The sequence below is a fragment of the Coregonus lavaretus genome (assembly GCF_964263955.1).
Source record: "Coregonus lavaretus genome assembly, chromosome: 17".
Classification (NCBI taxonomy): domain Eukaryota; kingdom Metazoa; phylum Chordata; class Actinopteri; order Salmoniformes; family Salmonidae; genus Coregonus; species Coregonus lavaretus.
The window spans coordinates 22,616,101-22,639,726 of NC_140004.1; the positions used below are offsets into that span (position 1 = coordinate 22,616,101).

At 41.7% G+C, this 23,626-nt stretch overlaps 1 protein-coding gene across 1 annotated transcript in view; it reads right to left on the bottom strand.

Moving 5' to 3' along the window:
- The window catches only part of adgra2 (adhesion G protein-coupled receptor A2), a 56,858-nt gene extending 39,963 nt beyond the window's left edge, over positions 1-16,895 (bottom strand). The window contains exons 1-2 of the mRNA XM_084180902.1: positions 16,771-16,895; positions 16,133-16,430 (exon numbers count right to left, since the gene is read on the bottom strand). Coding sequence (XP_084037028.1) covers positions 16,133-16,368 — 236 coding nt within the window. The 5' untranslated portion in view covers positions 16,369-16,430; positions 16,771-16,895. The remainder of the gene's footprint in view (positions 1-16,132; positions 16,431-16,770) is intronic.
- Positions 16,896-23,626: the final 6,731 nt, after the last annotated feature.

Below are 23,626 nucleotides of genomic sequence, written 5' to 3' on the forward strand. Positions count from 1 at the left end.
TAAATGTAACAGCTGTTGTGTGTATGGATATGTTTTGTAGCCTTTTTGTCCCATTTCAACAGAAGTAAATTAACTTGGCTAGTTTTTCGCCAGTTGATGTACCATTAGAGCTAGCCAAAAGTTGGCTAACGTTAGCTAGCTAGCTCACAGCTTAGGTATTATTTTTTGCCTCAATCACACTAGACCTGAATCAAACTATGAAACCAGCAGCCAAACGATTGAAGACCGATATTCTGACGTTTTATGACAGCACAATGTTAGTTTTTATTAGAGTCAGTACATCAATGTACTGTTATTGACCTGTCAGTTTCCTTAACTAATTCCCTACTTTTCACACTGACACAGTATAAACAGCTCTACAGACTACACTGTCATGGTGCACAGTCAGTGCACAACAAAATATTGATCATTATGAATGGATACAGATGTGTTTGAATGCCCAGTCATTTTTATCTAATCTCAGACATAATTACTGCAGTTTAAGACCATCCTTAGAACATCCTATACGCCAGTGAAACTGAATATCATGCACTGCTGGAAGTGTAAAACAAGAAAGGGGAAGTATTTGCATATGTTATGATCTTGTGAAGGCTGGCTGAATTCTGGCAAAGAGTATGTTCTTTTATCTCAGAATTCTCCCTTCTTCCTGTTTTTGTTTGCTTGCAAATGTTGATACTGGAGACTGTTATCAGAATAAACTATTATAGCGGCTAAGAAATGCATTGCCATTAATTGGAAGGTTGGTTATCCTCCCACAATGTCACAATGGATGGCAGAAATGTCAAGTTATGTATCACTAGATGTTATTTATTACAAGAATACGGGTATACTGGATGCCTTATATGGACTACTGTATGACAAAAGGGGTCTGTATTGAAAACATTGAGATTTTTTTTGTAGAGCAGTCGCAAATATATATATTTATTCATGGCATATGAGACAACTGTGTGATTTGCGCCTGTCTCAGTGGACTAATCCATTGCGGAGGCCGCAGGGATGCCACGGTCCAATAATATGGGGATTGTGGCTCAGATGCACAAGACACGTCTCTCTCCAGAATGCGCTCTCTCCCACCATTTCGTGGGTTTTCGTTGTTTCATAACGTAATTGTGTGGTTATGGTCATTTCTGTTAATGCATTCAATATATTATTATTACAGTCATTTACCATTCTCATTGTCGGAGTGGACGTGTTTTGCAGAACGCACAACCTATGCTATACTTGTAAGAAACACACTTTTGTTTGAAACGCTCCTGTCAATGTTGAGTAAGGATACACACCTGATTACGCATATACTGTAGAAGTAGGACTAGTCTACCTGGCCTGTGCGCAAATGTAGGCCTATATACAGTGGGGAGAACAAGTACTTGATACACTGCCGGTTTTACAGGTTTTCCTACTTACAAAGCATGTAGAGGTCTGTAATTTTTATCATAGGTACACTTCAACTGTGAGAGACGGAATCTAAAACAAAAATCCAGAAAATCACATTGTATGATTTTTAAGTAATTAATTTGCATTTTATTGCATGACATAAGTATTTGATACATCAGAAAAGCAGAACTTAATATTTGGTACAGAAACCTTTGTTTGCAATTACAGAGATCATACGTTTCCTGTAGGTCTTGACCAGGTTTGCACACACTGCAGCAGGGATTTTGGCCCACTCCTCATTACAGACCTTCTCCAGATCCTTCAGGTTTCGGGGCTGTCGCTGGGCAATACGGACTTTCAGCTCCCTCCAAAGATTTTCTATTGGGTTCAGGTCTGGAGACTGGCTAGGCCACTCCAGGACCTTGAGATGCTTCTTACGGAGCCACTCCTTAGTTGCCCTGGCTGTGTGTTTCGGGTCGTTGTCATGCTGGAAGACCCAGCCACGACCCATCTTCAATGCTCTTACTGAGGGAAGGAGGTTGTTGGCCAAGATCTTGCGATACATGGCCCCATCCATCCTCCCCTCAATACGGTGCAGTCGTCCTGTCCCATTTGCAGAAAAGCATCCCCAAAGAATGATGTTTCCACCTCCATGCTTCACGGTTGGGATGGTGTTCTTGGAGTTGTACTCATCCTTCTTCTTCCTCCAAACACGGCGAGTGGAGTTTAGACCAAAAAGCTCTATTTTTGTCTCATCAGACCACATGACCTTCTCCCATTCCTCCTCTGGATCATCCAGATGGTCATTGGCAAACTTCAGACGGGCCTGGACATGCGCTGGCTTGAGCAGGGGGACCTTGTGTGCGCTGCAGGATTTTAATCCATGACTGCGTAGTGTGTTACTAATGGTTTTCTTTGAGACTGTGGTCCCAGCTTTCTTCAGGTCATTAACCAGGTCCTGCCGTGTAGTTCTGGGCTGATCCCTCACCTTCCTCATGATCATTGATGCCCCACGAGGTGAGATCTTGCATGGAGCCCCAGACCGAGGGTGATTGACCGTCATCTTGAACTTCTTCCATTTTCTAATAATTGCGCCAACAGTTGTTGCCTTCTCACCAAGCTGCTTGCCTATTGTCCTGTAGCCCATCCCAGCCTTGTGCAGGTCTACAATTTTATCCCTGATGTCCTTACACAGCTCTCTGGTCTTGGCCATTGTGGAGAGGTTGGAGTCTGTTTGATTGAGTGTGTGGACAGGTGTCTTTTATACAGGTAACAAGTTCAAACAGGTGCAGTTAATACAGGTAATGAGTGGAGAACAGGAGGGCTCCTTAAAGAAAAATTAACAGGTCTGTGAGAGCCGGAATTCTTACTGGTTGGTCGGTGATCAAATACTTATGTCATGCAATAAAATGCAAATTAATTACTTTAAAATCATACAATGTGATTTTCTGGATTTTCGTTTTAGATTCCGTCTCTCACAGTTGAAGTGTACCTATGATAAAAATTACAGACCTCTACATGCTTTGTAAGTAGGAAAACCTGCAAAATCGGCAGTGTATCAAATACTTGTTCTCCCCACTGTATGTGCCCATTTAGTATTTCTGATTGTCTTAACTCACCACCACTAATGAGCTGTGGAGCTTCTCAAAGTAATTTTTCTTCCCCTCAAACAGCAAATAAACAAAGTCTGTTTTTAGAATCAATTGAGAATGACAATAGTTCCTCAAAGTATTTGAACAATATTTCCAGCTCTCTCCCTTTCGATAACCACTCGACATGAAAGGGAAAAATGTAATGCTCTGATCCAGTGGAAATATACCTGATTACTTCTTATCCCTTGCACAAATAGCCTACAGCTGTGTCTGTCCCGAGCTTACTGGCGCGGGAAACTCTGAGAGCCCAGAATATTTTATACAATGTTTCAAGTTTGCTAGGGCGAGTTTTGGGGCGACCCAGTTGATAGATGATACAATGTTTCAAGATCGTTGCAGACAGGCCATGCGTAGCCAATGTGATTGATAAGATATTTATTTTTATCAGGATATTTTCTACCTGCAAACTGCATTGTTTTTATGTGTTGGCTTTATGTAGATTATTATTACATAGTTGGCAATGGCAATACAAGTTACTCTTAGATTTGTATGATTTTCATTTAGATTTAGATAGAATGTAGATTAACCACAGACAATGATTTTGAGATACAAAGACTATTATAAATTAAATTAAACTGTTCCACGAAAATGTGCATGTGAAAATCATAACTGGCACGCAGATTGGTATCCCTTACAAAAATGTACCATGGTAGTACAATTTAAAAAATACAATGGTACTATCAAGGTTTTTTGGTACTGTTGCAATACCATGGTATTTTCCTGCCATGATAGTGACCAAAAAACCATGATAGTACTAGCAGCATGTAGTGAAACATGAAAGCATGGTAGCTCTTTACAATGTATTATGATGGTCTGTGTCCCACTGTTTTTGGGGAAAAGTGGCCAATTTATGGTACTCACATAATGCAACATTGACTACTCGCTCTGCAATGACAAAGCGTAGGCCTCGTACCCTCCTAAACCCCTTTAGCTCATAGTGAAAAACCACAACACACATGGTCTAGTAGTGTACAGTCATGGTTAAAAGTTGAGAATGACACAAGTATTGGTCTTCACAAAGTTCGCTGCTTCAGTGTTATGAGATATTTTTGTCAGATGTTACTATGGTATACTGAAGTATAATTACAAGCATTCCATACGTGTCAAAGGCTTTTATTGACAATTACATTAAGTTTATGCAAAGAGTCAATATTTGCAGTGTTGACCATTCTTTTTCAAGACCTCTGCAATCCGCCCTGGCATGCTGTCAATTAACTTCTGGGCCACATCCTGACTGATGGCAGCCCATTCTTGCATAATCAATGCTTGGAGTTTGTTAGAATTTGTGGGTTTTTGTTTGTCCACCCGCCTCTTGAGGATCGACCATAAGTTCTCAATGTGTTTAAGGTCTGGGGAGTTTCCTGGCCATGGACCCAAAATGTCGATGTTTTGTTCCCCGAGCCACTTAGTTATCACTTTTGCCTTATGGCAAGGTGCTCCATCATGCTGGAAAAGGCATTGGTCGTCACCAAACTGTTCTTGGATGGTTGTGAGAAGTTGCTCTCGGAGGATGTGTTGGTACCATTCTTTATTCATGGCTGTGTTCTTAGGCAAAATTGTGAGTGTGCCCACTCCCTTGGCTGAGAAGCAACCCCACACATGAATGGTCTCAGGATGCTTTACTGTTGGCATGACACAGGACTGATGGTAGCGCTCACCTGCCTGCTGCCATTCCTAAGCAAGCTCTGCACTGGTGGTGCCCCGATCCCGCAGCTGAATCAACTTTAGGAGACGGTCCTGGCGCTTGCTGGACTTTCTTGGGCGCCCTGACGCCTTCTTCACAACAATTGAACCTCTCTCCTTGAAGTTCTTGATGATCCGATAAATGGTTGATTTAAGTGCAATCTTACTAGCAGCAATATCCTTGCCTGTGAAGCCCTTTTTGTGCAAAGCAATGATGAAGGCACGTGTTTCCTTGCAGGTAACCATGATTAACTGAGGAAGAACAATGATTTCAAGCACTCAATCAGCATGACAGAGTGATCTCCATCCTTTTCCTGATCAACATTCTCACCTGTGTTAACAAGATAATCACTGACATGATGTCAGCTGGTCCTTTTGTGGTAGGGATGAAATGCAGTGGAAATGTTTTTTGGGGATTAAGTTAATTTTCATGGCAAATAGGGACTTTGCAATTAATTGCAATTCATCTGATCACTCTTCATGACATTCTGGAGTATATGCAAATTGCCATCATCAAAACTGAGGCAGCAGACTTTGTGAAAGTTAATATTTCTGTCATTCTCAAAACTTTTGACCACGACTGTAGTGTACCCTCTTAAACCTTGGGACCTGGATAGGGTATGGTGAGAAGAATGAAGGGAGTCTGAAATCTTAAAGATTTAAAATAGTAAGTTTATCTGGTGCTTCTCTATTCAAAACAGTTTTCAGTTGGCTCTCTCTCATTCAACTGACTTAGCCAACATACTAAAAACCTATTTGTAAAAAGGTATTAATTATCATCTTATCTCATAGATACATTTTCATCATGTAATTCTCAACATATCCCTAAAAACAGCAAGTTATGTTTCCCTTTGTTTACACTCTGTGTGAACGTTCATTGGTCCTGTCGCCATTACTACGACTGGAGCTAACTGTAGCTGACGTTAGTTTCTATGCTAACAGACATTCATAAATTAATTAAACTATCAAAACATAATCAAAAAATAACAATTATATCATTACACTCCGCTTAACTTGGTGTTTCATATCCTATGCTTTATAACTCACTCACCGTGGTGATAACGTTTAAAATATTTTGTTTATCTGGTGCTTCTCTCTTCAATTGGCTATCTCATTCAACTGACTTACTTACTAGGCAGGTTAGCGCGAGAGTGAGAGCGAGTGACGCAACCACTAAAGCGAATGGCTTCCTCTGCGGGCCAAAACAAGCACAACACCCCTTGACTATAAATATTCTAAATATTCTAAATGACAAAGATTAGGCTACCATTTTACATTCTCCCACATTTCAGGTTGGCAACACAGGCAACCCAAACATGAGCATAACAACAGTTCAATTAATACAGAAAGTATTACCCATTTTCACAGCAACTATTTCAATTTTTCTTTGATGTTACAGACAAACTAGGACCAACAATAGTAGCCTGCCTCTGACTTTATCAGAAACTTGCCCATACTGGTATATAAATTAATCAATATAATACCAACCAACCTCTTTTGACCTTGGGGGGTTTATTTATTTAATGCATTATACTGCCATTGTGTTATGGTAACACACAATTAATAAAGATGGTACAATATGATAATTATTGGTACCATTTATCATAATTGTGCGTTACCATGGTAGAATGTATAATGCAGGTTAAAACCATGATATTTCCATGATCCACATCTACCATGGTATAAATTATGGAATACCATGGTATTATTTAGGTGCATGGCAGTACCATCATACTTCAAAGCTAAAACCATGGTACATTTCCATGATTCAGATTTATACCATGGAATAAATAATGCAATACCATGGTAATATTTAGGTACAATGGCAGTACCATGGTAGTACCATCATACTTCAAAGCTAAAACCATGGTACATTTCCATGATTCAGACTATACCATGGTATAAGTGAAAGTATCATAGTAGTACCATGGTACATTTTTGTAAGGGTAGAAATGGTAAGATAAATTGGCACTCCAAATGGAAAAGGTGTCCGACCGCTGGTGTAGCCTATTACCGGCAACTTCAGGAGCATAACGGCAGAATCTGCGAAAGCCAGCAGCAGCGGGAGAAGGAGGGTCAGGAACAGGTTGTTTTCTTCTGGTTAGGCTATCTTGATCTCAGGCTCCATCTTGAGTCATTTGTGTGTCTTCATTATTTAATCAAACAGGGTGCTTAAATCATCAGACAAGTTCAGTAAATATAGTTGATTTTATTAAAACACATAGGGTGTGTCTATATATGGAAAAATACATGTTTTAAAATTTAGACCAATCGATTGGTCGAAAGAAAAGACTACTCTTGGTGGACCAAGATTTGTTTTAGTCGTGAACAGCCCTAGTAGAAATGCAGGAAATGAGCTTTAGATGCCGCAAAAAATTCTGAGGGAGGACCCCCTGCCAGCTTATGTCCTCCCCACTTCTAAAACCAAAATTGGACCCCTGAACTGTGACTTTTACCTTGACCTCCCAGCCAAGCAGGGAGTCCTGGGTATGTGTGGCATTGACAGGTGCTGAGGCTGTTCATAGTGCCCTGGGTATCCAGTGTCAAGCCTTTGTTTTGTTTTTTTATTCATTGCTGACCAGTGCCCCACCTAACATCTGCGAACGGAAGAGAGCCCACTCCCCCTCTCAACACCATTCCCCACATAAATAAACCCTCTCCCAGCATGAATGCCTGTGTGCTCCGAGCGCTCCACAACTCCAAACTATTGGAATTCTCACTGCTGATAAGATGGCTGTTGGGACGTTTCATCGACATACTCCCTTCTCAACACATACTGACTCACAGACCCAACACAAACCAATGGCACATCTGTTAGCCCTTTTGATAACCACACACGGCCCACCCCACTCCCAAGCTCCCAATGTGGGAGAGGACAAGATGGCTATAAACTATAAAAGACAGGCATATTGTATTGCTATACAGTGGGGGAAAAAAGTATTTAGTCAGCCACAGTGGCGGCTCCTGAAAAAATTCTCAGGGGGGGCAATTTTTCTGATGATTTAGGTGACCTACACACATTTTTAAAAAGATATGTCCAGCAACAACATGAAGACAGGGGCAGCATATAAGTCAATACCAGAAGCATTTATTGACTGATCTCAAAAGTGTTGGCTTACAAAATCAAAATAAGTTATCACAGTAAAAATAATCAAGGGTGTTCTTTCACATTCCTCAACACTGCATAAACAATATGCATTTCCATAAACAAATGAAATATCAGCTGAAAATACAGCATCTTGGTATTTGTTCAGATTGCAGGATCAACAAGAGCTTTTACCACATTTTTTGCCTCATGGTTGAATTGGAAATATGTGCACCTGAGCATAATTCACAACAAGCAAGCAGGAGCTTTTGATAGAGGCTACTGAAAACATTGATGCAAGTTATTGGTAATAAGACATTTTTATAGACTTCCATATTCTGCCCTCTTGTATAGATTTGTGAAAATGAACAGTGATAGACATTTTTCCTGAAAACAGAATTTGAAAGTAATTTCTAGAAAAGGTAAACACAGCTATCTGTATGGCTTTGTAAAAATGAACAACCATATTCTGGCCAATTGTATAGATTTGTAAATATGAACAACCATATTCTGGCCAATTGTATAGATTTGTAAAAATGAACATGAACAGATTTTTTTTTTTTTTACTTTTTTTTAAATGAAAAATAACTATTTTAAACAACATCAACTGTGAACTGATTTGGGCGTGTGTGTGTTAAAGAGACAGACAGGGAGGGACAAAGAGCGAGAGAGGCTACATTACTTGTACTGAAACTGTTCTCTTCTCTGTTTCAATACAGCAAAGCGTTCAATGACTTTCTCATTGAAATCAGGCATGCTGAGGACTAGTTCCCTCTCCATGGAAAGCATGGCCAGTGCATTCAGACGTTCCTGGCCCATTGAATTTCGCAGGAATGTCTTAACTCGTGTCAAAGTTGAGAAACATCTCTCAGCTTCAGCTGTTGTCATGGGAGTAGTTATGAGGATGTTCAACAGAGTCACAGTCTCAGAGAACGTCTCCTGGAGGTTGTAGCTCATGAGAACCTGGTACAGTGCCAGTGCACCACAGCATCCCTTGAATTCAGGATTCTCATAGATCAGAGATAGTTCTGTCTTGAGCTTTGCCTTGCTCAGCATGGGGTATGCATTCACAGTGGCATTCAGAGCCTCATCAGGAAATGAATGGCAGTACCTTTCAAACATGTCTGCTTGCAGTAAGGTAGCACTCACAAGGTGGCCAGAGAAAGAGAACCTTTCTTTGGTGTGATCCAGGATGGTGTTGCAGACCTCTTCAGACAGCCTCTGCTTCTCCTCTTCTCTCAAAGCTGTTCTGGGTCTTTTGGCTCCTGTTGCTTCTTGCAGCTGCTGTTGAGAGGAGTCCCTGAAGGCAAACAGACCAATGTGTTTGTTGGCTTTGTACAGTATTGTTGTCTATGTGATGCACAGGTATATGCAATGTATCCATGTATAGTACAAATACTTCAGTTCCACTTAAAATGGGCAGGGATGCATAAAGTCTTTAGTGTTTAAGTTAGCCTTTGTGTCTCACATAGCCTGGATGTTCAGCACAGTATACAGTGGTGCTCATAAGCTTATGATCCCATGCTAAAGTTGACTAAAAAGAGGAATAAAAAAGAAAAGAAAATTGGTGTCCTTAAAGGTTGGATTTTCCAACTTTTTTAATTAAGTCATTAAGATCAATTTCCAAAAGATGATTTTTTTATTTTTTTATTCCTCTTTTTAGTCAACTTTAGAATGTGTTCATACACTTATGAGCACCACTGTACAGTACACATAGTATATAAAATAAGCTAGATTACACCACTGGCCATTAATAATGAGAATAATGTAATTTCAAACACAAATGCAGTCTCCTTTCATGCATACATTTTCAAATAAAGCTCTGCTTTGAGAAAGATCGAATGATATTGTTTAATCTTACCTTATGGCCTGCACACTGCTTGTGAAGCTGTCGAGGGCACGTTTGATAAAGACAGCATCGATGTCCTTCTTCTGTAGCTTCTGGTACAGAATGTCGACGTGGGGCATGATTTTGTGAAAAAGCCGCAGGAAAAAAATTAAATCTTCATCATGTAGCATCCTCACGTAGCCAGATGCCTCTCTCACGGTGGGCTGGTCAAATGAACCCAATGAACCCGTCCGAATGGCTTCAAAACATTCTATGAGGTCGTCTCGATTCTCGTAGACAGTGTTCACGACTCTGCTTAGTAGAAACCTGTTGAATTATTAAATTTGGTCTGGGAGGTCCTAATTGTTTCGTTGCCAATTTATCTTTGATTTGTTCGCCGACAAAAAGGAACTTCTTTCAAAGAGACAATCGAGTTGCACTGAAGGCTAGCCATTTTGACAGTAGTAGTGAATTGATTGATGAGGCTACCCGCTTTTTTCTTAGTTACGTTCATGGTTATGTTACGTATGACGAAAGCGCGTAAGTGCAAGCCCTCAGAAACCCATAGAGATTGTATTGAAAGCTCTGATATTTGAAAAAAACTGATTTTACATTAGAGGCTATGAGAGACTTCTGGGCGATTTTCAACCTGACTGAAATCGCCCCAAAACGGGCGGGGACATTTGAAGCACGACTTTAGCCTGATTGGACATTTAGTGGCAGATCAGACGTCTAGATTAGAACACTGATAACTACTGTTGCCGTGATATAATTGATTAGAAAAAAAATCCCTTCCTTTTCCCGTTTGGCAGTGCGTCGCCCATATCGCCCTAATGAACACACCGCCCCTGGTCAGCCACCAATTGTGCAAGTTCTCCCACTTAAAAAGATGAGAGAGGCCTGTAATTTTCAGGGAAAAAAATCCAGAAAATGACATTGTAGGATTTTTAATGAATTTATTTGCAAATTATGGTGGAAAATAAGTATTTGGTCACCTACAAACAAGCAAGATTTCTGGCTCTCACAGACCTGTAACTTCTTCTTTAAGAGGCTCCTCTGTCCACCACTCGTTACCTGTATTAATGGCACCTGATTGAACTTGTTATCAGTATAAAAGACACCTGTCCACAACCTCAAACAGTCACACTCCAAACTCCACTATGGCCAAGACCAAAGAGCTGTCAAAGGACACCAGAAACAAAATTGTAGACCTGCACCAGGCTGGGAAGACTGAATCTGCAATAGGTAAGCAGCTTGGTTTGAAGAAATCAACTGTGGGAGCAATTATTAGGAAATGAAATACATACAAGACCACTGATAATCTCCCTCGATCTGGGGCTCCACGCAAGATCTCACCCCGTGGGGTCAAAATGATCACAAGAACGGTGAGCAAAAATCCCAGAACCACACGGGGGGACCTAGTGAATGACCTGCAGAGAGCTGGGACCAAAGTAACAAAGCCTACCATCAGTAACACACTACGCCACCAGGGACTCAAATCCTGCAGTGCGAGTCGTGTCCCCCTGCTTAAGCCAGTACATGTCCAGGCCCGTCTGAAGTTTGCTAGAGTGCATTTGGATGATCCAGAAGAGGATTGGGAGAATGTCATATGGTCAGATGAAACCAAAATAGAACTTTTTGGTAAAAACTCAACTCGTCGTGTTTGGAGGACAAATAATGCTGAGTTGCATCCAAAGAACACCATACCTACTGTGAAGCATGGGGGTGGAAACATCATGCTTTGGGGCTGTTTTTCTGCAAAGGGACCAGGACGACTGATCCGTGTAAAGGAAAGAATGAATGGGGCCATGTATCGTGAGATTTTGAGTGAAAACCTCCTTCCATCAGCAAGGGCATTGAAGATTAAACGTGGCTATGTCTTTCAGCATGACAATGATCCCAAACACACCGCCCGGGCAACGAAGGAGTGGCTTCGTAAGAAGCATTTCAAGGTCCTGGAGTGGCCTAGCCAGTCTCCAGATCTCAACCCCATAGAAAATCTTTGGAGGGAGTTGAAAGTCTGTGTTGCCCAGCGACAGCCCCAAAACATCACTGCTCTAGAGGAGATCTGCATGGAGGAATGGGCCAAAATACCAGCAACAGTGTGTGAAAACCTTGTGAAGACTTACAGAAAACGTTTGACCTGTGTCATTGCCAACAAAGGGTATATAACAAAGTATTGAGAAACTTTTGTTATTGACCAAATACTTATTTTCCACCATAATTTGCAAATAAATTCATTAAAAATCCTACAATGTGATTTTCTGGATTTCTTTTTCTCATTTTGTCTGTCATAGTTGACGTGTACCTATGATGAAAATTACAGGCCTCTCTCATCTTTTTAAGTGGGAGAACTTGCACAATTGGTGGCTGACTAAATACTTTTTTCCCCCACTGTATATAGGCCTGCTGTTAAAGATCTCTGCTTAGTAGCCAGATGAATGAAACAAAACTCTTATGTCTAGATGGTTTATCATACAGTATTTATTTATTGATACATCTGAGTTCTCAGTGATCCATCAAGACGATTGGTTGAGTATGCCATCCAAGATCTACCTACTGGTCACCTGTCCGTTTCCCTAACTGTGCTAGGGATTTTTGCTGATGAGGCCACAGAGCTTTTGTCTGATGGATGGATGGGAGACACTCTAACACTCCCATAAGAATCCATATTGACAGTGGTGCATGGACAGGACCCAGGCCCTTCTGCGCCCACGCAGGCAGAGAGCAGCCACACTGCAGCTGTCTGAGGGGTTGTCCTGCTGCTCCACATTCCTCTCAGTGTCTGCTGACGGCCAAGGACAGGCACTGGTGCCGCCCAGCCTGCCACCCCTCGCATCTGCGCCCACTCCTTTGAGTTGGCAATTGCTGGACCAAGGTCATCAGTAACAGGCAACAGTGAAAACAAATGGCAAAGGAGGGGAGAGGTTTTTACTTTTATAAAAGCATCAATTATAACCACCCAGACTTATAGACAGCACACTCCCTCCCACTGAAGATTTGTTTTCACCACCTCAGTGCTACAGTGTTGTTAACCATTAGAGACAGAGGCTCCATGGTTCTCCAGACCTTGCTAAAGGAAATGGGATGTGTAACCTCAGTGTCTCTGTATCCTTCACAAAGCACTAAACTAGATAACAATACTAACACACACATGCATGTACACACACACTCACACACACATGCACATAGACACACGAAAAAAGTATTCAACATTTAGTCCTAATATTTGGCAAAATAAAAATACCATAATTAAAAGATTATTACAGTGTAGGGGAGTGTGGTTAACATCAAAGTACCTTTTTTGAAATGCTACTGTATCGAAACTATCCTATAGATTCAATCTCTTCCCTGGCTCTTCCCACAGTGTCTGGTAGGCAGAGAGGGAGGAAGAGACTGGGCAGCAGTCAGCCTCCTGGGCCACATCCCTCTGAACAGCCTGCCAAGCCTGTAGACTCAGCCTCTCCCTCTCTTCTCCCTTTCCCTCTCTTCTGCCTCTGTCTATTTTCTCCCTCTCCCTTTGTCCTACCTCTTCTCTCTCTCTCCTCTGCTCTACCTCTTCTCTCCCTTTCCCTCTCTCTCTCCCTGCTATCAGCCATGCGTAATTAGCCCTAAACACAGCTCTGCGCAGGCCCACATCTGGAAGGACTTTAGACATGGCAGTTTCCTACCAAGACGGCTAAATATTTAGGTTGAGAGTTACTGCGTGTGGATGAACTCATGATAGAGGGGTGTGGAGGGACGGAGAGATAGATAGATGAGGGAAAAGGGGGAAAGATGACTAACTCATGGAGAAAGCCTTCGAATAGAATTGTGTAACCCTGCACCGCTGACAAGTTGAAAGTCAATTAAACATTTACCAAAGTGCAGCCGTCTAAAATCTTTTAACATAATGGAGGATATCCAACGCTATCTGACATACTTTAATCAAACTGATCTCAATTGCCTACACATTATTAAACCAATCCAAAGCCCACAACGTGTGATGAGTCAAAGGAGGAGGTGACAGTGTTAGGCTAACGGTTTGTTCCTTTATGGTCCACAGGAACAACAAACATCCAACTAATACTTTTAATAAACAAACCTCTGTTGGGATTTCCCATGGGCTGAGGGGCCTCAGCTGGAATGTTCATGGGGGCCAGCTGTTGTGTATTTCGCGTAGCAGCCAGCCCTGGAAGCCCTGGGCCAGGCCTGGTGTCCCCCAGACCCATAGCCCTGTCCACCACTGGCTGCATGGAGCCATGGAGGAGGACATTCATCTAACCTGACCCAGTAGAGGGGCAGCGGGACTGGGTGACAGGGCATCAGATCTGGGGGGGGAATGATGCGGAGCAGGCTGAGCTAAAGTTGAGCCCCCCTACTGTACCTGGGATACAGTTTGTACAGACTTCGGAATGTCAGGAATAACAACACAACTTCTCACATTCCACATCTGGAGCTAATGTCATGAGCGACGATGAGAGTATGAGCGTACGGAGCAATTCATTGAAAGCTCTCTGGCAAATTACCTTACCAGTCACATCGTATTTCAGTACAGAAATGGTAAGGATGGCCTTTGACAGTTTTTCACAGGGGTTTGGGACGGAATTGTTTACTCCTAGTACACAGCCTCATAAAAGTGTCACAGTATGCTAAACATGTGTAGGAAAACAAATAAAGTGAAAAATGTACGGTAGGTGCAGGGATGTGAGATTATCTTCAATCACCTCCACTGCTGCCACCCAGGCTATTTTTGTTATTCTTTCCTCTCCTCTGGTTCTGATAAATGTGTTCCCCAGATGTTTATGCTGCCTTTATTAAGCAGAAACACAAGGCCCTATAAATGGACGGTGGGCAGCCTTGGGCTCCCTCGGGCATAAATCCTCTGACTGTGCCTCCTTTGCAATGTACCGATGGGCCAGTTTGGGGTTTTACTGCGCCCATGTGCAGGCGAGTGCTGCTCCCACTGGGTCAGAGAGGAGGAGCATTGTGGGATTGTGGAGGAGCAGGGTACCTTGTGAAGTGGCCAAAACTGATTGAACCATTGAGTGTTCTGTGAAGGGCTGGGGTTTTTGGTAGCAGCTTCACATGTGCATATATAGCTCAGAAGACTGTGTAGGTGTATCTTATCTTACAGCAACTACAATCTCTTTACCTCATATTAAGAGCCATTCTCCTCTGGAATGGAGTGGAGGTAGTGTAAGCCATGACTACATTTCCCTTGACTTATTGGTGAATAAACACATCAATCATAAGAATTCAGATTGTCAGCCACACATGAATAGTCTTTCAGACTAACAGTGCTACAGGATGTTGGAAATGTCAGACAACTGTGCTAGGTCTCATCATTGGCTGGACAGCGGTCGGTCAGTCGGTCAGCCTTCCTTCCTGAAGAGAAGTGAGGCGGATGCCTGAGATTGCTGGAATGTTATGGTATTAAAGGTAGGAGTCAAGCTGCCATTAAAGCACAGAGAGGGAGGATAAAAATAATAGAAATGTGTTTCTGTTTATCCTAGTTTAGCAAGGCCAAGTCAGCTGGATTGTGGGGTGGGTGTGGGGAGCGAGGAGGGGCACTGAAACCCAGTGTGTTTCCTTGGATCAGAAGCAGATTTAAAGCGACAGAGTTGTGTCAAAGGGGCAGGGCCAGATGACGGCTTTACTTTACAAAGTCTGCCGTCAGGATCGACACCAGTCCAGACTCCCTGCACTGTGCTTTTCAAGGACACAACTGACTCTGGGCTTGAGCTTTCAGCTCACGTAGTAGTCTGTTACTATGCCAGTGTATAAACTTCTGGTGTTCATTACCTCAACCAGTCATTAAATACCATTAGAACTAAGGCTACAAGGTCAATTTTGGAGGGTTTATCAGCATATGCAACACATAAAGTGTTCAAGTCAAGGGTCCAGCTACTACTAACAGTGGATACTTCCATAGCATGTGAAGGGTATAATGTATGTTCTCCATGTGTATATTTAAATGTTAGTAATTTAGCAGACGTTCTTATCCAGAGCAATTTACAGGAGGAATTAGGGTTAAGTGCCTTGCTCAAAGGCACATCAACTGGGTTTTTTCACCTACTCGCCTCAGGGATTCGAACCAGCAACCTTTCAGTTACTGGCACAACGCTCTTAACCGCTAGGCTACCTGCCTCCTATACTCAACTGTTAAGATGTATTGGACACCATGTGCCACTATTTAAATTATCCCCCACCTCCAAGGTAGAGATTTTCCCATAAATAATTTACATATTTGCACTTTGCCCTTCTGTCATCCTCTAGAATTATTTCCTCCATTGATGTGTTTTTCTCTTACTCAGTTCTGGGATCTAATAAAGACCAACATAGTTTCTCAGTGATGAACATGTAGGCCTATCAACATTGTTTGATATCTTCATCATGATCTGTCTAGAGTGTTTGGACACTCATGAGGCCCATGCCCTATCTCCTCGGTCACAGTTTTGATCAACTACATTTGTATTGCCCGCTGGCCTACTGTATTTTAATCGGTAAAAAATAATAATTATGACTTACAAAGTAACGGTCCGGTTCGGGAGCAGGCCGGGATCTGGAGTTTCAGAAAGTTCTTTGCTACCGCAGCTGACTCTTTTTCGAGTGGCGTGGGCTTTGGAGCGTTCATCTGTACAGCTGCAGCCGCTAGTGATGAGCCCAGAGCAAGCTTGAGTGAGCCTCGACCCAGAGGCAGACAGCAGGACCAGCATCAGTAACAGACGCCCCAGGAGCGGGATGCCAACGCCGGGCACAACCATTGTCCTTATCAGTCTCACCTCAGCTGCCCCCCTGTCATCCCATTTCTCCACAACGAAGGTTCCTGGGGCGATGACAGGAAGAACAAACTTTTTTACAAATGTGTGACAAGTTGCTAAATTTCCGTTTAGTTCCTATTAAAAGATGCTCGAAACTTACTGGTAATAAGGCATTCCCAGTATTTGGCACTCCCAATATTCTAGCTTCCCGTTATGTCGTGACAATTTACTGCAGATGTGGCTTCACGGTAAAACTCACTGTATTCGAGGCGTCCTGAACTAAAACTCTACTTGAAAGTTGAAGGTTCGAGATGAAGATTACGTATTTGTCCAATTGTCCGTCAATTTGTATCTCCCTGACGCACTACTTCAACGCTGTGTTGGATTAGAATTTGATTAGCCTACCTTTATATGTCCAAACCCCGTTATTCCAGTGGTTTTGATCAAATCCTAAACACAATTGAATAAAATCTGCTGCCCTCCATAGTTTTAGTTGAATTAATACATTGAGAAATACGTTTGGCACGATGTTCTCATGGCATTCAACAAGTTTGCCATTCCGGATCTTCAAGATTTAAGTTCTCTTCAAGATTTAAGTTCTCCAGGTGTCAATTTAAATTCAACTTTATCTGAAAGTAAATGAGTTAATTTGGAACACGATAAAGCGCGTCCTGGTCTGCTTCTTGGTAATTCCCGAAATCTAGCGGTTTTGCTAGCCACTGTCACACTCAAATGTACTTACTACACCAAGTGCGGACATTCCGTCGCCGGCTATGAGCTGATCCTCGGGGTCCTAGCGCAGATTACACTTTGGCGGTTGCACTAGGTTGCTATCAATTTTTTGAATCACAGGCAGCCAGCCAGCTGTCTGTCTGAAAGTGGATCTGCAATTGAATAACATTTTCATGTGCCAAAAATTGCCATTTGTAAAGAAATAAGGTCCTAAGAGTTAAATGATAACTGAAACATCAATATGATATCAATAGTCATAGACAAGCCTTTGTTATATAAATAAACAATGGCAATTTATATTTTCATTTGAATTAATACAGTATTCACACATCACTTTTAGGCTAAGTCAAATAGTTCATTGATATCCTGCAGTGTAGCTTACTCTAAAGTAAAGCATAAATGAAGTATTTTGTCTTTACATGTACAGTATTGGTATGTCTATCAAGATCATCAGAGGATGAATCGATAACAGAAACTTGCAAATGACCCTAAACTTACAAGTGGCTCTTTGATAAAAATGCATTTGATTGTGCATGATCCCCGGTTGCTGGCATATTCTTGCCAGTAGAGCTCATATCTACACTGAGTGTACAAAATATTAGAAACACCTGACATAGACTGACCAGGTGAATCCAGGTGAAAGCTATGATCCTTTATTGATGTTACTTGTTAAATCCACTTAAATCAATGTAGATGAAGGTGAGGAGACAGGTTAAAGAAAGATGATTAAGCCTTGAGACGGATTGTGTACACTACCAGTCAAAGGTTTTAGAACGCCTACTCATTCAAAGGTTTTTCTTTATTTGTACTATTTTCTACATTGTAGAATAATAGTGAAGACATCATAACTATGAAATAACACATATGGAATCATGTAGTTACCAAAATAGTGTTAAACAAATCAAAATATATTTTATATTTGAGATTCTTCAAATAGCCACCCTTTGCCTTGATGACAGCTTTGCGCACTCTTGGCATTCTCTCAACCAGCTTCATGAGGTAGTCACCTGGAATGCATTTCAATTAACAGGTGTGTCTTTTTAAAAGTTAATGCGTTTGAGCCAATCAGTTGTGTTGTGACAAGGTAGGGGGGATTTACAGAAGATAGCCCTATTTGGTAAAAGACCAAGTCCATATTATGGCAAGAACAGCTCAAATAACAGCCCATCATTACTTTAAGACATGAAGGTCAGTCAATACGGAACATTTCAATAACTTTTAAAGTTTCTTCAATTGCAGTCGCAAAAACCATCAAGCGCTATGATGAAACTGGCTCTCATGAGGACCGCCACAGGAATGGAAGACCCAGAGTTACCTCTGCTGCAGAGGATAAGTTCATTAGGGTTACCAGCCTCAGAAACTGCAGCCCAAATAAATGCTTCACAGAGTTCAAGTAACAGACACATCTCAACATCAACTGCTCAGAGGAGACTGTGTGAATCAAGCCTTCATGGTCGAATTGCTGCAAAGAAATCACTACTAAAGGACACCAATAATAAGAAGAGACATGCTTGGGCCAAGAAACACGAGCAATGGACATTAGACCGGTGGAAATTTGTCCTTTGGTCTGGAGTCCAAATTGGAGATTATTGGTTCCAACCGCCGTGTCTTTGTGAGACGCAGAGTAGGTGAACGGATGATCTCCGCATGTGTGGTTCCCACCGTGAAGCATGGAGCAGGAGGTGTGATGGTGTGGGGGTGCTTTGCTGGTGACACTGTCAGTGATTTACTTAGAATTCAAGGCACACTTAACCAGCATGGCTACCACAGCATTCTGTAGCGATACGCCATCCAATCTGGTTTGGGCTTAGTGGGACTATCATTTGTTTTTCATCAGGACTATAATGTAGAAAATAGTAAAAATAAAGAAAAACCCTAGAATGAGTAGGTGTTCTAACACTTTTGACCGGTAGTGTATGTGTGCCATTCAGAGGGTGAATTGGCAAGACAAAATATTTAAGTGCCTTTGAACAGGGTATAGTAGTAGGTGCCAGGCGCACCGGTTTGAGTGTGTCAAGAACTGTAACTCTGCTGGGATTTTCACGCTCAACAGTTTCCCATGTGTATCAAGAATGGTCCACTACCCAAAGGACATCCAGCCAACTTCACACAAATGTTGGAAGCATTGGAGTCAATATGGGCCAGGATCCTTGTGGAAAGCCTTCGACACCTTGTAGAGTCCATGCCATGACAAAATTGATTGAGGCTGTTCTGAGGAAAAAAGGGGGTGCAATTCAATATTAGGAAGGTGTTCCTAATGTTTTGTACACAGTGTATACATTTTTTAAAACATTTTAGTCATTTAGCAGACGCTCTTATCCAGAGCGACTTACAGTTAGTGAGTGCATACATTATTTTTTTATTTTTCATACTGGCCCCCCGTGGGAATCGAACCCACAACCCTGGCGTTGCAAACGCCATGCTCTACGAACTGAGCTACATCCCTGCCGGCCATTCCCTCCCCTACCCTGGACGACGCTGGGCCAATTGTGCGCCGCCCCATGGGTATACACTGTATAGGCAAACATCCAGGGATTTGCCTTGCTTCTGGATTTCAACACATGCAGTTAGAAGAAGTTGACCATTCATATCTTCCACTGACCACACTTTGGGAACTAGGACCCATTTGCAAGTTTGCTGTTGACTTCAATCCACCAAAGATCTTGCATGCAACCAGGTTATAGAAGACTGGAAAAGGTATTGGCTTCAATGATCACATGGGTTGTGAGAGCAAAGAAAGTCAGTGAACCTTTGAGAGTTTCTTGTTGACAGATGATTTGGACATGTTTCTAACATCACAAGAGGATTTACTGAACTTTTTACCCATCATGAGATCAGATTCACATAAATCAACTTCTCCCAGCTTTAGGAAGAATGTAGTGAGGCCATAATGTTATGAGAGAACCATGCTGAAGCTATCATGTTAGAAGCTGAGGTCAGGGCTAGAGGAGTTTAAATCAGCCTTTCTAGATAGGTCAGCTCAGTATGGTCACTGCTGCACCAGGACCCTGACCTGTTTAGTGCAGGGGCCAGGGTCACTGTCTATTTTGATTCAGAGGTCTAAACATGACTGCATTTTTGCAACTGAAATAACATGTTGAGCGAACTTTGCTTTTATGGCAAACTGTTGTTCACATATTCACATGTTAATGACTGTACTGCTACTGCCAATTGCCTGATGCTATAGAAAGCAATATTATGGGGCCTTATCCATGGGCCACTGTATGTTGTAAACAACCAAAAATAAATAAAAAGGCAATGAACAAGCAGTAGTACTTACTACACCACTGGTCATTGAAATAGATTAGCACTTTTACTTTCAGTGAGTAGTTGTGATTTAGTTCACTGCACGGTTTTCATAACATTACGACTCCAAGTAACGCTTGTGCCCATTACTAATGAAAGTGCCTGCTTTAGCTCATTATCCAAATCAGTGTAAGCACAACTATAGTAATCGCCTATCTAAAGACAGATGCATCACTCTGATGCGGGTGAAAGAAGTACAGTTAAGAAGTACAGCTAAGAAGTACAGCTAAATGTCGATAATACATTTTTGCCTGTTGCTTTCAAGGCTGACTATCAAGCTGTGCCGTGATGCCTATTGATCCTGATGTGTTGACATCAAAATTCTGTGGCAATGTCATTATAATTCCGCCTACTGTAAAATGTTATTTTTCCTGAGAATAAAGAATAAAATTAGATACAGCCTGGTAAGACGTTTTGTATTCTAAAACAATTTTGAACACTCCAAAAAATACATTTGACTGTAATGTTCCTACAGGCCTCCATTTCAACAAGTCTGTCTTTGTCTATGAAATAATCCCAACATTGCTGCACTCTACAGATTTCTGTTTAAAAATAGTGGAGGAATGAAACCTTATCGTTTCAAATCTGGAGTGCATTTTGAAATATGAAAAGGTGAACCAGAAGAGTATTTGAAATGGGTCTTGGTGCAATTGGGGGTGACATGTATTCACAGACATATCCAAAACGCAGGCACCTCAAGTCATGCTAGCATGTCCCGTCATACAATGGTGTAGTGTGCTCTAGCCCACCCTTCAGACCCCCGGTTTGTTATTCCTGTATGCGATACTGTACACTGGAGCAGGCTCAGAGAGCCAGCATGATTGCTTAAGGAAACCAGAAAGAGTGGAAGGGCGCCTGCTCAGCGATGAAACAGAGGGCTGTTTATCCAAGCCATTAAATAAGGCTTCAAGTACAACACCCTCCCCTCCAACTCCCCAGCCCCCAAATCTCTCTCATCTGGAGAGCACAGTTTCCATTTAAAATGTCATATCCCAAACTGCACATTACATCAAATTGTACTTAATGGCATCCAGACTAACTTTAATGTTGTTCCAAAATTCTCTCTGCATAACCCCCTCTCCCCTCGCTATATTTTCTCCCTAGCTCATATAGCCATACAAGCAATCTCTCTCTTTCTCTGTTCCACGTCTGGACTCCATTCCAGGTTGAATATAGTGAGAGGGGGAATGGAGGAAAGGAAAGGTAGAGGGACCAGCTGAGATGCTATTGATCTGAGGAGAGAAGAAGTGAGATTCAGTGTTGAAAGAGATTGGGTGGATGTGAGGTCAGGTTGGAGGAGGAATGTGATGATTTCCACTGGCTCTTCCCTCTTCCCTCTTCCCTCTTCCCAATCTCACGTTACAACAATACAATGAGCACCTTCGTCTTCAAAGAGGCGAATACAATCACAGGTTTGTAAAGATGTAATGAAACAAATGTATTAGTTAAGGTATATTCAAGGAAATAAGGTACCAATCATCTTATCGTTACTATCAGTGGAGGCAAAACTCCAATAGTGAGGAAAACATTACACTATAATTAATACTAAACAACAAACTACTAGACTACTCCTGTACTGTATCATCATGAAGTCTGATGTTCCTTTCTTGAGGAAGCTATGACATCTAGTGGTGGAGTCAGCATTGAGGCTGCTGAGGGCTGACATCCATGCCAAACTCACAGGGAGGAAATCAGTAAAAAGTATGATACAGTAGCTTACAATATTTGAATGTAACGGATTGCATCCACTTTTGTGAAGTAGTTGTTCTTTTAAAATGATTTACTTAGGTGTTTGTTTTATAACTCCTACTACACAGAATCACGATACTGTGTTGTAAACTCCAGTACGATACATACCATGGATGATACTTGGACAGCCTCAGTACAGTGCAGACTGAAGTGTGACAATGTGGCCCCCTTCTGGAAGAAAGATAAAACAGCAGAACCTGTGAGAAACAGTCGTAAGAATAAATGACAGACTGAGCGGTCTCTGTGCTAGTCGTGCCCAAAGTAGTGCTTTAAAGCTTACTACCCTCAAGTCACAGTCATTTTATGTGTGGGATCATGAAAGCAGATATTTTATTTGACTCACTGAGATTCACCTTTTTATTTGAGGAAAGGTAATATGTGTTTCCATGAGATTTGCATCACTGTTCAGCCACATGAGTCATATATAATCATGGTTACTTGGCCACATGGTTCATGCAAAAGGTCTAAGGATATTTTAGCCTACATACCTTACATATTACTTACCAGCTTGAGATCCATTTTAGCATCTAGGTAACACAAAATGACCAATTCAACTCAATACACTTTTTCAAGTGCATCAAAATACAATTTATTCTTACAAAGCATCATGCAAAAATCTCAGCTCCTCACCAAGTTATAGAGAATAGAAGACTTACTTCCAAGCTCTTCATATAATTTCTGAATGTTGTTCCCAATACAGCCAGGTTATAGCACAACATAACCTGACCCTGTCCAGGATTAATTCCCTGTTAAAGAGACATGGAGGTGGCACCAGTAGGTCAGATGTCCCCATCTATAGGATGATCAATAGCCTTCAAACTCAACTCTGGACCTCGAAGCCAGTTCCACTGCATTTTTCCTCTAAGCAGGGCCTGATTTAGACCTGGGACACCAGGTGTGCAATTCATTATCAGGTAGAACAGAAAACCCTCGTAGGGTAAGAGTTGAGTACCCCTGATCTATAGGATGAGGAGGATGGGCCACATGATGTCTATTGTCCAGGGAACTGGAAGGTTTAGCCAACATTACATACTTTTCAAGAGCATAAGCTGTTGACTGATACAAATGTGTGTAGCATAGATAACTGTACAAAAGGCCAAGACGCATGTAGTTTTCCCCTTGCAATAACAGTACCAGTCAAAGGTTTGCACACACCTACTCATTCAAGGTTTTTCTTTATTTTTACATTGTAGAATAATAGTGAAGACATCAAAACTATGAAAGAACACAAATGGAATCATGTAGCAACCCAAAAAGTGTTAACCAAATCAAAATATATTTTAAATGTTAGATTATTCAAAGTAGCCACCCTTTGCCATGATGACAGCTTTGCACACTCTTGGCATTCTCTCAACCAGCTTCACCTGGAATGTTTTTCCAACAGTCTTGAAGGAGCTCCCACATATGCTGAGCACTTGTTGGCTGCTTTTCCTTCATTCTGCGTCCAGCTCATCCCAAACCATCTCAATTGGGT